General features: G+C 44.3%; 1 protein-coding gene across 2 annotated transcripts in view; it reads left to right on the top strand.

The window, feature by feature from the left end:
- The window catches only part of LOC129815004 (contactin-4-like), a 99,935-nt gene that overhangs the window by 70,546 nt on the left and 12,994 nt on the right, over positions 1–16,395 (top strand). For both annotated transcript variants that reach the window (XM_055868239.1, XM_055868240.1), the window contains exons 5-11: positions 312–407; positions 2,685–2,888; positions 3,570–3,672; positions 5,102–5,286; positions 5,945–6,087; positions 6,515–6,644; positions 7,007–7,157. In XM_055868239.1, coding sequence (XP_055724214.1) covers positions 312–407; positions 2,685–2,888; positions 3,570–3,672; positions 5,102–5,286; positions 5,945–6,087; positions 6,515–6,644; positions 7,007–7,157 — 1,012 coding nt within the window. The remainder of the gene's footprint in view (positions 1–311; positions 408–2,684; positions 2,889–3,569; positions 3,673–5,101; positions 5,287–5,944; positions 6,088–6,514; positions 6,645–7,006; positions 7,158–16,395) is intronic.

Genomic DNA, 16,395 nt, shown 5'->3' with positions numbered 1-16,395 from the left:
ATGATATTTCCAAAGGTTTGGGGTCCCTAGTGCTGTCTATCTTTCCTTGTAATGCAGCAGCATTTAATGAAAAGTGAAAGTGATCCGTAAACCCAGTTTAGAGAGAGGTATTTATGTCTCTCCCTGTTCACACATGTCACTGGTGGTATTAGCAGGGAAGTAAAGCAAATGAGGTACAAGCAATGTGCATAGAAAGGAACATGGTCTTCAAAATTAAAATGCCCTCTCCAGAATCTCAGTGCAATGCAGGGGAGGTTCAACTATAGACATCTGAAAGTAATCAGAGCCACTTTGTCTTTGCCTCCCCACAGATCTGCAGAACTTCAGCAGAAAGCCCAGGAACACAGTGTCAGTGAGAGAAGGCCAGGCTGTGGTGCTGCTGTGTGGCCCTCCACCCCATAATGGAGGTACCACACTCTTAGTACCTTTTTTTTCTATCTAGAACCTTAAAGGGTTCTTCGGTTGTCCCCATAGAATTACCCTTTGAAGAAACCTTTTTGGTTCCAGGTAGAGCCTTTTTAGGTTCCATGTAGAACTCTTTCCACGGAGGGTTCTACATGGAACCCAAAAGGGTTCTACCTGGAACCAAAAAGGGTGCTCCTATGGGGACAGCTGAAGAACCATTTTGGAACCCTTTTTTTTCTAAGAGTGTATAACGCTTTGTATCCTCAACCCTTACTGATTCTATGCTGCTTCACTTTCACACACGCCCCAGCTATCTTATGCTTCCTCACAATCATACCCACTTTCTTTCCCCAACACTGCTGCACGTCTTTGCTGTCATATCTACTATTTCTTCTCACTTCTAGTCTTTCATATCCTACTTTCTCTCTCTTCCTCTCCTGTGGGACTGGCTTTTATGATCAGTCCTACTGGACTGGAGCAGGATCACTCATCTACCTGAACTCTCCCCAAACTCCAAATGCCGTTACATCCCCAGTTCATACCCTCACACTTCATGGCCTCAAGCTCACTCATTCCCAGTGTGACCCGCTACCGTGCTATCATTTGTAAAGCCTCCGGCGCTCCACTTCCTTCCAGCGCTCCTGGTGGCTGGTGTGTCGGGGAGGGGGGCGTTTATCCCGTGGCACAGCTGCGAGTCTGTTCCGTGTCTGTGTGCTGCTGATTAGCAGGCCCTCAAAGTGCCCCGCACTCCTGAAGCCACTCGCGCCGCTACCACAATTTCACGCCAGCGTACCAGCATTTCTCCACTCTCTGTTTCCAACTGAATCAATGGCCACAAGGGATTCAAACCGCACCTTTTTGCAATCTGTCTTCCTTTTCCCCAAAATGCCTTCATCTTTTTATTTTATATTTTCTGGTTTTTCTTCCAGACATTTGATGGGATTGTGTTTCTCAATGCTGCTGTCTCCAGGTGAATTTCAGAGGAAAGGCATACATTTTTGAATTGGAGAACAATGCTGTGGATTTTAGATCCAAGCAAACATGTTTGTTTTCTGTCATAACTTGTAGTAATGTCAAACCAATTTAGTGCAAGTTATTGCTGATACCGAAATACAGAGCCATATAAATAGAAGATACATGTTATTTCAAGTAACTTTGAGCCATCAGTAGTAGGTGTTCTGAAATGGTCTGTGTTCAGTGTTCAATTCTGCGAGTCCTCTGTTGCTGTGAGACCACAACCCTTAAGCAGATCCACTCCATAATACTCTCTAATCATGAAAGGTCTGTCACTCTGCCCTGACTTTCACTATGATCATTTTAATTCACTGTTTCCCTGAAGGAAGTAATAGGATTTTTTACTGTCTGCCCAGTCAAAAGACTGACTGCAGGATGTAATGTGTTCCTTGATCAGAGGGGCTCTAATACCCCAGCCCATCCTACCCTCCCTGTCCCTTAAGAAGCTCTTAATTTGACATTGATGTCTCCAGATCCCGCTGTTCCAACCCCCCCCCCCTCTCTCTCTCTCTCTCGCTCTGTCCATCTCTCTTCTCTCTCTCTGTCTCTCTTTCACTCCCTCTCTCTCTCATTAAAGGGACGCCGAGTCTAAAGGCTGTCAGGACAAAAAGGACCCAGCCTAGATTACGATAATGTTTTTGAACTTATAAATTACTCCACTGTCTGTGTGATCGGCATAAGCCGGTGGCACTGACCCGTAATACGTGTGGGAGGAGGCTGCTATCTCCTCTATCTGAAAATGGAATTCAATAGCGTATCCAAATCCCTGCTTACTCTCTGAAATGCTTGGAGATGTGAAAAGAGCAAGGTTCAGCCATGTTAAGCTGTTGAGCTAAAAAAAATCATAACATTATTGAATGATGCATTATTCAATTCTAAACTGTTTGAAATACTGCTGTTGAGTATGTCGATGGGCAACAGTAGGCACAGACTAGAATGCCATGACTGCCATGGATGTGCTACCATCTGTTTAGTGTAACTGTTTTGTGAACTGCCCCCTGCACATATCTGGCATTGGAAATGGCAAAGTCTCATTACACTGTCTAAATGCAATGTTAATAGATATTATAAGATGCAAGATGCAACTACTGCATGTCTCCATCCTTTTTATAGCTACAGTACAGGTACAATAATCTAACCTGATCTCTTGTCTATTCTTAGTTTCACCACACTGGCAGATTTTGAAATGTCATTGGCACAAGTATCTCTTCCTTTGTCAATACCCACGATCCTCTGCGGTCGCTGTCTGTGCTCTTCCTCTGCAGAGATCAAATACTCGTGGGTTTTCAACGGACGCCCAAGTTTCCTGCTGCAGGATACCCGCCGCTTCGTCTCCCAGAGGACCGGCAACCTGTATATCGCCAAGGTGGAGGCCTCTGATGTGGGGAACTACACGTGTGTGGTGAGGAACATGATGACCAACGCCACCGTGTACAGCTCGCCCACCCCCGTGGAGCTGCGCAGGGACGGTGAGCATGTTCCACTGGCTCCTGCTTATCCTGCATGCTGAACTTGCCTGTACCGTTGTGGGGAGTGAAAGCTAAGGAGAGAAATCAGTCGTCTTGAGCGCAACGGTGTTTGTTTAGCTGCTGCTCAGGATCGGGGTTGTGCAGTATTCACGCTACAGAGCTGTAGGTCTGATGTCGCGTTCAAAACAACTGGGAACAACTGGGAAGAATACACGGTTCAATCATGACGCCAGTGATCTTCAGGTCGGAAAACTGGAGCTCTAGAATGAGTCCGGAGTTGGATGACCGCTGAACGCAATTTTTCTCAGTCGGAGCTCGTTTTTTTTTCAGAGTTCCCAGTTGTTTTGAACGCGGCATGAAAAGCCATTTCTCCCTCGGCATGAAAAGACACGTTTATGCATTTACATATCCGGAAATATAGAGTGCATAGAAACACGTGCACGTGCACACAAACACATTTCTGCACAGTGAGATTCACCTCACCAACCCCATTACCGGTGATTATACAGTGTGTGCCACTTAAGATTTGAGCTGGAGCAGAGATGTTGTGAAGCATATTAACACGCAGGCTTGCCCTTTACCAACCTGCTCTGTCCCACAGTTGTTGCATTTGATTTGAATTATAGAATGCAATGTTCATTTTGTGTTTGAATTAATGTGATGTTCTTCCACCTCACACAGCTGTAATGGGAGAGTATGAGCCAAAGATTGAAGTTCAGTTCCCCGAAAGTCTTCATGTCACCAAAGGATCATCAGTGAAACTGGAATGTTTCGCCTTAGGAAAGTAGGTCTCAAATAAAATCAAATTGGATTTCTCACATGCAGCGTTTACAACGGCTGTGGACTTAACCGTGAAATGCTTGCTTTCGAGCCCTTCCCAACAATGCAGAGTTGTTTTTAAATTACCTAAAAAGAAAAACGGTAACACACGAGGAATAAAATACACAAGAATGGAGCTATATACAGGGAGTACCAGATCAATGTGGAGTTATATACAGGGAGTACCAGTACCAGATCAATGTGGAGCTATATACAGAGAGTACCAGTACCAGATCAATGGGGAGCTATATACAGAGAGTACCAGTACCAGATCAATGGGGAGTTATATACAGAGAGTACCAGTACCAGATCAATGTGGAGCTATATACAGAGAGTACCAGTACCAGATCAATGTGGAGTTATATACAGAGAGTACCAGTACCAGATCAATGTGGAGTTCTATACAGGGAGTACCAGTACCAGATCAATGTGGAGTTATATACAGAGAGTACCAGTACCAGATCAATGTGGAGTTCTATACAGGGAGTACCAGTACCAGATCAATGTGCAGAGGTAATCTGAGATAGAAATGTACATGAAGGAAGGGTAAAGTGACTAGGTATCAGGATTGATAATAATAAAATAAAGAACAGAGTAGCAGCAGCAAATGATGAGTGTAAAAAGGGGTGTGTTATGTGTGCGCGGGTTTTGTGTGTGAGTGTGTATATAGTGTGTATGGCATAGACTGACCATGTGAATCGAGGTGAAATCTATGATCCCTTATTGATTTATTCTATGTAGAATGATTTTTAAACCTTGAGACAATTAAGACATGGATTGTGTATGTGTGCCATTCAGAGGATGAATGGGCAAGACAAAAGATGTATGTTCTTTTGAACAGGGTATGGTAGTAGGTAGTAGGCGCACCGGTTTGTGTCAATAACTGCAACGCTGCTGGGTTTTTCACAATCAACAGTTTTCCGTGTGTATCAAAAATGGTCCACCAGCCAAAGGACATCCAGACAACTTGACACAACTGTGGGAAGCATTGGAGTCAACATGGGCCAGCATCCCTGTTGAATGCTTTCGACACCTTGTAGAGTCCGTGCCCCAACGAATCGAGGCTGTTCTGAGGGCAAAACAGGGGGTGGGGTGTGGGGGTGCAACTCAATATTAGGAAGGTGTGCATAGAGTCATTGCAAGATAGGGTCAGTGCAGATAGTTTGGGTAACCATTAATCAACTGAGATCATTAGCAAGCACACTGTAGCAGCATCACATAGTCTTTGCATATGGAATTTCAGATTCTGAGAATGTACTGTATTAGTTATTGGCCAGACATCTCCCATGACACACAACAATGTTAGATATCTATGTCTGGCAGCTAATGTATTAATACTAAGTGTCAGTATGAAGCATGTGGCTGTGGTGACCTTTCCTGCCTGACCTCTCCAGCCCAGTGCCTTCCATCACATGGAGGAGAACAGATGGGAATCCCCTCCCTGGCAAGATCAAAATCAACCATTCCAACGGGGTCCTGGAAATACCATATTTCAGACCGGAGGATGCTGGTGTATATGAGTGTGTTGCAGAGAACTCCAGAGGAAAGAACGTTGCCAAAGGACAACTCATATTCCAGAGTATGATCACTCACAACGTATATAGATTAACAGTTGTATGTTGCTTTTGTGATAGGTGATAATTAATTTAACTGTTCAGAAGAGTACAGGATTTCCCCAAAAAAAATTCCCAGGCTTATAAATGCTTATTTATGTAATAATGAAACGATTCAAACCAATAAGTGGTTTTCAACTTTAAATCCCTAAATATAACTAATAAAAATTCCTTGAATGGTTATGGGTTTATCTATCTTTTGTCAACGTTTAGCTAAACAAGTCTAATTAAAATTTACAGTCCATAAATTATGGATAAATTATGGATAATGAGTCAGGCCTGGAAAACCTTTTGCTGTATGAAAGGCCATTATAATGACAGGATAATCTGGAATTAATTTGTACCAATTAACCTTTCTGTTTAGTCATTCTGAAGTAGCTAAGCCGTTGTCTTGCCAACTTGAATACTGCCAATAGCCAGTTGGTCCTTAGAGAAAAATACAAATGGCATCCCAAGCTTAGGGCAGCTTCCAGCTCTTCCATAGGGCTATTGTTTGTGCCATTATTTATTTTAGGACGACTTAAGCCCCCCCCCCCCCCCCCCCACACACAAAACAGTTTTTTATTGGAACTGTCAATATAAAGCCTGACATTTTGTTACTAAATCGTGTTCTTTATTCTCCAGGTGTTGAACATCTGCAGTGGGTCCAGACGTTGAAAGATGTTCATATGGCCATCGAGGCTAATCTCCAGTGGGAGTGCAAGGCGAGCGGTAAGCCTGAACCTGTGTACAGATGGCTGAAGAACGGGGAGCCCTTGGTGCTGGAGGTGAGAATGACTTGCTAAACATTGTACTGAGCATTTGTATGTGTCATTGTTATATTCCATTAAGAACTACTCTACCCATCTTAAGACCCCTTTTCATCTCAGATCAAAGGCATGAGATCAAACATTAAGCCGGTTATTATTTCAAAAGTCTACCCGTCACAAGGTTTGCTGCAAAGGTCACACTATCATAAGATAGATGATATCCATATTACACTGCAGAAAAATCCTGATTGACAGGTTTTTTTTGTTGCTAAATCTACATGGCCAAAATATCTAAATTGTAGTTGACAGTTTGTATGAATATTTGTATTGTTCAGATACTAATCTTCCTAGGTTATGCATTTCTAAAAGTATCCATTTAAGTGTAGTTTTTTCACACATCCCATGCTAAAGTGTGTTAATGAGGGTGTATCGCTCTTGTCACCAGGACAGGATACTGGTAGAAGGTGGACGATTGGCCGTATCCAGGATCAACCTGTTGGACTCTGGTATGTACCAGTGTCTGGCAGAGAACGAACATGGCGTCATCTATGCCAGCGCTGAACTCAAAGTTGTAGGTAAGCATGTCTGGAGGACTCTAGTCTGGAGTGTTTGTTCTGTCTTATTAAGAAAGTTGAAGCCAGAGACACCGCAAGGTCAAGACATTTGTGCAGAATCACTGTCAGTAGGCAGAACCAACTCCAGAAGAAAATTAACAAAAACAGTGAATATTAGCAGAGCCATGGTTTTTAGGTACATTTGCATATTTACTTGATAAAGAAAGCCAACCAGTGGTTTTTCATGAAATACAATTTATATAATTGACTAGGATGCGTTTGACAGTTTGGCTAATGCATACAGTACATGCGATAGCTAGCTGCTGTGCCTTGTCAACGAGAACAGAATGGTAGCAACAGGGTTTGTTCTGTTCCCCATACAGCCTCTTCACCCGACTTCTCCAGCAGTCCTGTGAAGAAGTCCATGCTGATCCAGAGAGGGGGGGAGGTGGTCATGGAGTGCCGTCCCCACGCGTCCCCTAGGGCCTCCATCTCCTGGCGGAGAGGGGGAGAGTTTCTGAAGGACAGCACAAGGTACAGTAACAGCCGTAGTAACAGTACGCGTCGCTGCTCATGCCATTGATGGCACGTGTAAAAGGGCCCTTCTCCTGGGGCCGTGCGAGCCTCTATAGGACTCAACCCTATGTCTCTACTTACGAGGACTGACGTTGACGAGTGTTTTTTTTTGGTGCTAACACGCTCTCTTTTTGCTGATGTCAAAGAACTGTATCGCTCTCTGTATGTCTCTGAATTCAGGGATGTTCTGTGACAGTTAGGGTAGGGGCTTTATGTTGATTTTGACCTTGGTCTTTCAATCTTGTATTCGGCAGTGGCTATAGATGCTTCCTTGTAACCTCTCATGTAAGCCTCACAGCTTCACGGGTTCACAGCTCACAAGTTTATTTGAGGTACTGGTCATAGCCCCAGAAGGGTTGTGTGGATGGTGTCACTGCAGCATGGCCCTGCTGCTGAAGCTACTCTAACCTCAGGGGAATTACTGTACTAAATGTGGCCCTGCAGTCATCTGGAAGAAAGACTCCGGCCAAGAGTACGCTGTGGACCAATGGCTGGAGCAGGCCTCTCCAACCCTGTTCCTGGAGAGCTACCATCCTGTAGGTTTTTGCTCCAACCCTAATCTAGCGCACCTGCTTCTAGTAATTAGCTGGTTGATAAGCTGAACCAGGTTAGTTACAACTGGGTTTGAAGTGAAAACCTACAGGAGGGTAGCTCTCCAGGAACAGGGTTGGAGAGGCCTGGGCGGGAGAATAATACACTGAGTATACAAAACATTAAGAACACCTGCTCTTTCCATGACACAGACTGACTAGGTGAATTCAGGTGAAAGCTATGATCCCATAATTGATGTCACTTGTTTGATCCACTTCCATCAGTTTAGATGAAGGGTAGGATACAGGTTAAAGATTTTGAAGCCTTGAGACAAATGAGACATGAATTATGCATGGGTGCCATTCAGAGGGTGAATGGGCAAGACAAAAGATTTGAAGTGCCTTTGAACGTGTTATGGTAGTAGTTCCCAGGCAAACCGGTTTGTGTCAAGAACTGCAAGGCTGCTGGATTTATCACGCTCAACAGTTTCACGTATCAAGGGTGGTCCACCACCCAAAGGACACCCAGCCAACTTGACACAACTGTGGGAAGCATTAACGTCAGCATGGGCCAGCATCCCTGTGGAATGCTTTCGACAACTTGTAGAGTCCATGCCGTGACAAATTGAGGCTGTTCTGAGGGCAAAAGGGCATGCCGAGCAATATTGGGAAGGTGTTCTTAATGTTTGGTATACTCAGTGTATGTCCAGTATACTACTGCCTACCTTATGAGTCACCCATGTTATGATTTACGCTCTAATCTCACTCAGCAGCTATATACTGGTGTGTGTGTGTGTGTGTGTGTGTGTGTGCGCGCGTTTGTGTGTGTGTATGTGTGCGTGAGTGGTTGAGAGAAGGAGAGGGGGAAAAGGTGAGAGCTTATTCTCACCAGCAGTATTCTGTTTATTGTGCTCCTCTCGCACCCCGGCATATACTCCCTCCAATTCTGCATCTTTAATTTGGGTGGTGTGGTTGAGTCAGACGGATTGTGAACAGGAGCCTTGGTGATACTGCTATGTTATTCTCCTTAGTCTCCTGCTTTAGGGCTGTGGCCCGAATCAATATGTGCTGCCACATTTCCATAGTATTTCCGTAACTCAGTGGTCCTGCCTCAACATGTGAGCAGAGCGATTGATTAGTTACTGTATCATATTCCACGGAGCGGTCATGGGGAAAAGGAGAAAGAAGTGATTACACAGGCTGTGCATCTGGACGAGAATAGAAAATGCACGGCGTGGAACGGCGTTTCTTTCTTAAAGCAGATAGTTCTTTACGTTTTGTATTTGTTTTGCAGCTCATTGCCCCTCAGGTCATGTTCTCAACGCGCCTCCATCACTCAATGTTTGATATTTTTGTCAATAAATCAGCGCAAAGCACCCTGTGTCAGATATGCTCTCTGGTTCTCAGCTCAGCTGGAGTGAATACGTATTTATTTTTAAGAGCTGCAGTGAAATTGTTTGATTTCTGAGCTTGCAGCTCACAGCCTTTGTGTTTGATTTGCTGAAACAGAAGGGCACGATAGCTAGGCGTTCTCAGCATCATTTATGCATGTGTTTACATTGTGTTCGTTCTAAAATAACGTACAAGCATTAGGTACCCGTGGCCTCTGGTGTTTGTGGAATATGGCAAACAATGAAGAGAAACCACTGCTGTGTTATGAGGTTGCTTTTGTGATGTATGACATAAACCACTTTTTAATCTAGTTTACACTTTACATAATTGGGGATTATGTCGCAAATAGACTAAGTCAATATTATCAAAGAGAACAATGGTCCTAGAGCTGGGACGATAAACAGAAAAATGTTCGACACCAACCGTACCAACCATTTATCGAGGACATTTTACTGTCATAAGTAGCCTATACTAGTGAAATGTGAAGTTTTCAATGAAATACTGTAAGTCTGATTATGTCGGCTACAATGGATAGTTACAACATTCAAAGTAGTAGTAGTAGTTCTAAGGGTACGGTAATAATCCAAAAGTACACTCTTAGAAAAAAGGGTTCCAAAAGGAGTCTTTGGCTGTCTCCATAGGAGAACCCCTTTTTTAACTAGGCAAGTCAGTTAAGAACAAATTCTTATTTTCAATGACGGCCTACCGGGGAACAGTGGGTTAACTACCTTGTTCAGGGGCAGTGCGACAGATTTTCACCTTGTCAGCTCGGGGATTCGATCGTGCAACCTTTCGGTTACTAGTCCAATGCTCTAACCACTAAGCTACCTGCTGATCCATGTAGAACCCTCTGTGGAAGGGGTTCTACATGCAACCCAATAGGGTTCTACCTGGAACCAAAAAGGATCTAACTGGAACCGAAAATGGTTCTTCAAAGGGTTCTCTAATGGGGACAGAGGAAGAACCCTTTTAGGTTCTAGATAGCACCTTTTAAAGTGTAGGCTAACCGGTGCACACGTTTATGTTATAAACTTATCCTTCCATTTATCGTTATTGTGATACTTCAGTCAATTTATCGTAATAGAGAGAAAAAAATTGCCCAGCTCTAAATGGTCCCTGATTAGTATTTCAGTCATGTGCCTTTCAACCATTGTTGCTCTAGTTTCCTTGGTTTCTCACTGAGTCCATACACCCAGCTACAAGAGAGACGGCTCTCTAGTCCTATCTGCTTTCATTACCTTTTGGAAATGTATTTTAGTGTTTCGATAGGATCTCACACATGGTGGATTTTCATGAAATTGAATACATAGAATGGTCCTTTGGAGGAAGGAATTTTTACATATTTTTACATTACATTTGTATCTAAAAGCATAATTGAGAAATAATTAATCAAATTTGGCATATTTATAACATTTTGGCCTCACCCAGGCCTTTAAGTCCATAATGTTTCATCTGTAGGTGCTACAAAGCAAAAATCGGTGGCATACGAAGCTTTACTGCATGCTCTGTACTTCAGGGGTACGCACAATGCCGTCGGGGGTACGCCAAATAAAAATGTGATTCACATTACTTTTTTATTCACATTTTCAAACAGTCTATAACATTTTCAAACAGTCAAACAGTTTATATTTTCCAACGGGGCTATACATTTGGGTAAGGGTTTTTTCTCGCCTGAGTAGCCTTTAATTAAACCATCTAGTGTTCAGCGAAATAACAACGCAATGTCAAATACAGGTAGACTAGTCCAATTTGTATTTATTTATTTTATTTTATTTCACCTTTATTTAACCAGGTAGGCTAGTTGAGAACAAGTTCTCACTTACAACTGCGACCTGGCCAAGATAAAGCATAGCAGTGTGAACAGACAACAACACAGAGTTACACATGGAGTAAACAATAAACAATAACACAGTAGGGGAAAAATTTGTCTATATACATTGTGTGCAAAAGGTATGAGGAGGTAGCCAATAAATAGGCCATAGGAGCAAATAATTACAATTTAGCAGATTAACACTGGAGTGATAAATCATCAGATGATCAATGTGCAAGTAGAGATACTGGTGTGCAAAAGAGCAGAAAAGTAAATAAATAAAAACAGTAAGGGGATGAGGTAGGTAAATTGGGTGGGCTGTTTACAGATGGACTATGTACAGCTGCAGCGATCGGTTAGCTGCTCAGATAGCAGATGTTTAAAGTTGGTGAGGGAAATAAGTCTCCAACTTCAGCCATTTTTGCAATTCGTTCCAGTCACAGGCAGCAGAGAACTGGAAGGAACGGTGGCCAAATGAGGTGTTGGCTTTTGGGATGATCAGTGAGATATACCTGCTGGAGCGCGTGCTACGGGTGGGTGTTGTTATCGTGACCAGTGAACTGAGATAAGGCGGAGCTTTACCTAGCATGGACTTATAGATGACCTGGAGCCAGTGGGTCTGGCGAGGAATATGCAGCGAGGGCCAGCCGACTAGAGCATACAGGTCTCAGTGGTGGGTGGCATAAGGTGTTTTAGTAACAAAATGGATGGCTCTATGATAAACTGCATCTAGTTTGCTGAGTAGAGTATTGGAAGCTATTTTGTAGATGACATCGCCGAAGTCGAGGATCGATAGGATAGTAAGTTTTGCGGCGTGAGTGAAGGAGGCTTTGTTGCGAAATAGAAAGCCGATTCTTGATTTGATTTTTGATTGGAGATGTTTAATATGAGTCTGGAAGGAGAGTTTACAGTCTAGCCAGACACCTAGGTATTTATAGATGTCCACATATTCTAGGTTGGAACCGTCCAGGGTGGTGATGCTAGTCGGGCGGGCGGGTGCAGGCAGCGAACGGTTGAAAAGCATGCATTTGGTTTTACTAGCGTTTAAGAGCAGTTGGAGGCCACGGAAGGAGTGTTGTATGGCATTGAAGCTCGTTAGGAGGTTAGATAGCACAGTGTCCAAGGAAGGGCCAGAAGTGGCTTCCAGTTGAAGCTCGCATCCGCTACAAGACCATGGTGCTTGCCTACGGAGCTGTGAGGGGAACGGCACCTCAGTACCTTCAGGCTCTGATCAGGCCCTACACCCAAACAAGGGCACTGCGTTCATCCACCTCTGGCCTGCTCGCCTCCCTACCTCTGAGGAAGTACAGTTCCCGCTCAGCCCAGTCAAAACTGTTCGCTGCTCTGGCACCCCAATGGTGGAACAAACTCCCTCACGACGCCAGGTCAGCGGAGTCAATCACCACCTTCCGGAGACACCTGAAACCCCACCTCTTTAAGGAATACCTAGGATAGGATAAAGTAATCCTTCTAACCCCCTCCCCCCCTTAAAAGAGTTAGATGCACTATTGTAAAGTGGTTGTTCCACTGGATATCATAAGGTGAATGCACCAATTTGTAAGTCGCTCTGGATAAGAGTGTCTGCTAAATGACTTAAATGTAATGTAAATGTAAGTATACAGAATGGTGTCATCTGCGTAGAGGTGGATCAGGGAATTGCCCGCAGCAAGAGCAACATCATTGATATATACAGAGAAAAGAGTCGGCCCGAGAATTGAACCCTGTGGTACCCCCATAGAGACTGCCAGAGGACCGGACAACATGCCCTCCGATTTGACACACTGAACTCTGTCTGCAAAGTAGTTGGTGAACCAGGCAAGGCAGTCATCAGAAAAACCGAGGCTACTGAGTCTTCCGATAAGAATATGGTGATTGACAGAGTCGAAAGCCTTGGCCAGGTCGATGAAGACGGCTGCACAGTACTGTCTTTTATCGATGGCGGTTATGATATCATTCAGTACCTTGAGCGTGGCTGAGGTGCACCTGTGACCGGCTCGGAAACCGGATTGCACAGCGGAGAAGGTACGGTGGGATTCGAGATGGTCAGTGATCTGTTTATTAACTTTGCTTTCAAAGACCTTAGATAGGCAGGGCAGGATGGATATAGGTCTGTAACAGTTTGGGTCCAGGGTGTCCCCCCCTTTGAAGAGGGGGATGACCGTGGCAGCTTTCCAATCCTTGGGGATCTCAGATGATATGAAAGAGAGGTTGAACAGGCTGGTAATAGGGGTTGCGACAATGGCGGCGGATAGTTTCAGAAATAGAGGGTCTAGATTGTCAAGCCCAGCTGATTTGTATGGGTCCAGGTTTTGCAGCTCTTTCAGAACATCTGCTATCTGGATTTGGGTAAAGGAGAAGCTGGGGACGCTTGGGCGAGTAGCTGCGCGGGGGGGGCTGTTGGCCGAGGTTGGAGTAGCCAGGTGGAAGGCATGGCCAGCCGTTGAGAAATGCTTGTTGAAGTTTTCGATTACCATGGATTTATCGGTGGTGACCGTGTTACCTAGCCTCAGTGCAGTGGGCAGCTGGGAGGAGGTGCTCTTATTCTCCATGGACTTTACAGTGTCCCAGAACTTTTTGGAGTTAGAGCTACAGGATGCAAATTTCTGCTTGAAAAAGCTAGCCTTTGCTTTCCTGACTGACTGTGTGTATTGGTTCCTGACTTCCCTGAACAGTTGCATATCGCTGGGACTATTCGGTGATATTGCAGTCCGCCACAGGATGCTTTTGTGCTGGTCGGGGGCAGTCAGGTCTGGAGTGAACCAAGGGCTATATCTGTTCTTAGTTCTGCATTTTTTGAACGGGGCATGCTTATCTAAGATGGTGAGGAAGTTACTTTTAAAGAATGACCAGGTATCCTCAACTGACGGGATGAGATCAATATCCTTCCAGGATACCCGGGCCAGGTCAATTAGAAAGGCCTGCTCGCAGAAGTGTTTTAGGGAGCGTTTGACAGTGATGAGGGGTGGTCGTTTGACCGCGGATACAGGCAATGAGGCAGTGATCGCTGAGATCTTGATTGAAGACAGCAGAGGTGTATTTGGAGGGCAAGTTGGTCAGGATAATGTCTATGAGGGTGCCCGTGTTTACGGATTTAGGGTTGTACCTGGTGGGTTCCTTGATGATTTGTGTGAGATTGAGGGCATCTAGCTTAGATTGTAGGACTGTCGGGGTGTTAAGCATATCCCAGTTTAGGTCACCTAACAGTACAAACTCTGAAGCTAGATACGGGGTGATCAATTCAAAAATGGTGTCCAGGGCACAGCTGGGAGCTGAGGGGGGTCGGTAGCAGGCGGTTAAATAATTAACAACCAATCACATTAACCGTTACTCTCTCGCAGGAATTCCACTAACGGTCCGTATGTAGTCAAAAGTAGCTGTTGCTCATGTTGGTATCTGTACTGATGGCACAAAAGCCATGACAGGGAGCATAGTTGAGTGGTAACGCACGTGCAAGCAGTTGCTCCCGACGTCACTTGGGTACACTGCAGCATCCACCGAGAGGCTTTTGCTGCCAAGGAAATGCCTGACAGCTTGAAAGACGTTTTGGACACTACAGTGAAAATGGTTAACTTTGTTAAAGCAAGGCCCCTGAACTCTCCTGTATTTTCTGCGCTATGCAATGATATGGGCAGCGACCATGTAACGCTTTTACATACAGAAGTGGCGCTGGGTATCAAGGGGCAAAGTATGAACACGTTTTTTTAAATTGAGAGACAAGCTTAAAGTTCTTTACTGACCATCATTTTCACTCTTCTGACCGCTTGCATGATGACGAGCTTCTCACATGACTGGCCTATCTGGGTGATGTTTTTTCTCGCCTGAATGATCTGAATCTAGGATTACAGGCACTCTCCGCCACTATGTTCAATGTGCGGGACAAAATTGAGGCTATGATTTAAGAAGTTGGAGCTCTTCTCTGTCTGCATTAACAAGGACAACACACAGGTCTTTCCATCATTGTATGATTTTTTGTGTGCAAATGAACTCAAGCTTACCTACAATGTCAAATGTGATATAGCGAAGCACATGAGTGAGTTGGGTGCGCAATTACGCAGGTCCTAAAACGGATGACACAAACAACTGGATTCATTATCCCTTTCATGCCCTGCCTCCAGTCCACTTACCGATATCTGAACAAGAGAGCCTCTTGTGTGAAAATGGAATTTAATCAGAAGCCACTGACAGATTTCTGGATTGGGCTGTGCTCAGAGTATCCTGCCTTGGTAAATCGCACTGTTAAGACACTGATGCCCTTTGCAACCACGTACCTATGTGAGAGTGGATTCTCGGCCTTCACTAGCATAAAAAAACTAAATACAAACACAGACTGTGTGTGGAAAATAATTTAAGACTGAGACTCTCTCCAATACAACCCAACATTGCAGAGTTATATGCATCCTTTCAAGCACACCCTTCTCATTAACCTGTGGTGAGTGATTCACATTTTTCGATGAACAAATAAGGTTTATATGTAAGATAGTTAAATAAAGAGAAATATTATTGATTATTATTATGTTATTATTTGTGCCCTGGTCCTATTGGAGCTCTTTGTCACTTCCCACGAGTAGGGTTGTGACAAAAACTCACACTCATTCTTATGTTTAATAAATGTATCGTATAGTGTGTATGTGTAGCAGGCTTACAATGATGACAAAAAACAACATTCGAAAGTGCGCTGACCCTGGTGCTAGAGGGGGCACGCAGCTGGAGGTTGAATATTTGAAGGGGTATGGGACCATAAAAAGTTTGGGAACCACTGGTGTAGATGAAGGGGAGTCGACAGATTAAAAAATTATTTTTAAGCCTTGAGACAATTGAGACATGGATTGTGTATGTGTGCCATTCAGAGGGTGAATGGGCAAGACAACGTGTATATATATTTTTTAATAACCTTTTATTTAACTAGGCAAGTCAGATATTAACAAATTCTTATTTTACAATGACTGCCTACCCAGGACAAACTCTCCCCTAACCCGGGCAACGCTGGGCCAATTGTGCGCCTTCCTATGGGACTCTCAATCACAGCCGGTTGAGATACAGCTTGGGTTCGAACCAGGATCTGTATTGACACCTCTAGCACTGAGATGCGCCACTCAGGAGTCTTATATTTAAGTTCCTTTGCACTGGGTATGGTAGTAGGTGCCAGGCGCACCTGGTTTGAGTGTGTCCAAAACTGCCAGGCTGCTGGGTTTTTCACACTCAACAGTTTCCTGTGTGTATCATGAATGGTCCACCACCCAAACAACATCTAGCCAACTTGACACAACTGTGGGGTCAACACAGGCCAGCATCCCTGTGGAATTCCTTCGACACCTTATAGAATCTATGGCCCAACGAATTGAGGCTGTTCTGACGGAAAAAGTGGGTGCAACTCAATATTAGGAAGGTGTTCCTAATGTTTTGTACACTCTGTGTGTGCCAACATCCCTCCAAAGACCCATTCTATGGATTGTGTTTTGTGAAC

The sequence above is a fragment of the Salvelinus fontinalis genome, chromosome 18, assembly GCF_029448725.1.
Source record: "Salvelinus fontinalis isolate EN_2023a chromosome 18, ASM2944872v1, whole genome shotgun sequence".
NCBI classification, from domain to species: domain Eukaryota; kingdom Metazoa; phylum Chordata; class Actinopteri; order Salmoniformes; family Salmonidae; genus Salvelinus; species Salvelinus fontinalis.
This window is presented reverse-complemented; position numbering and strand designations above follow the sequence as displayed.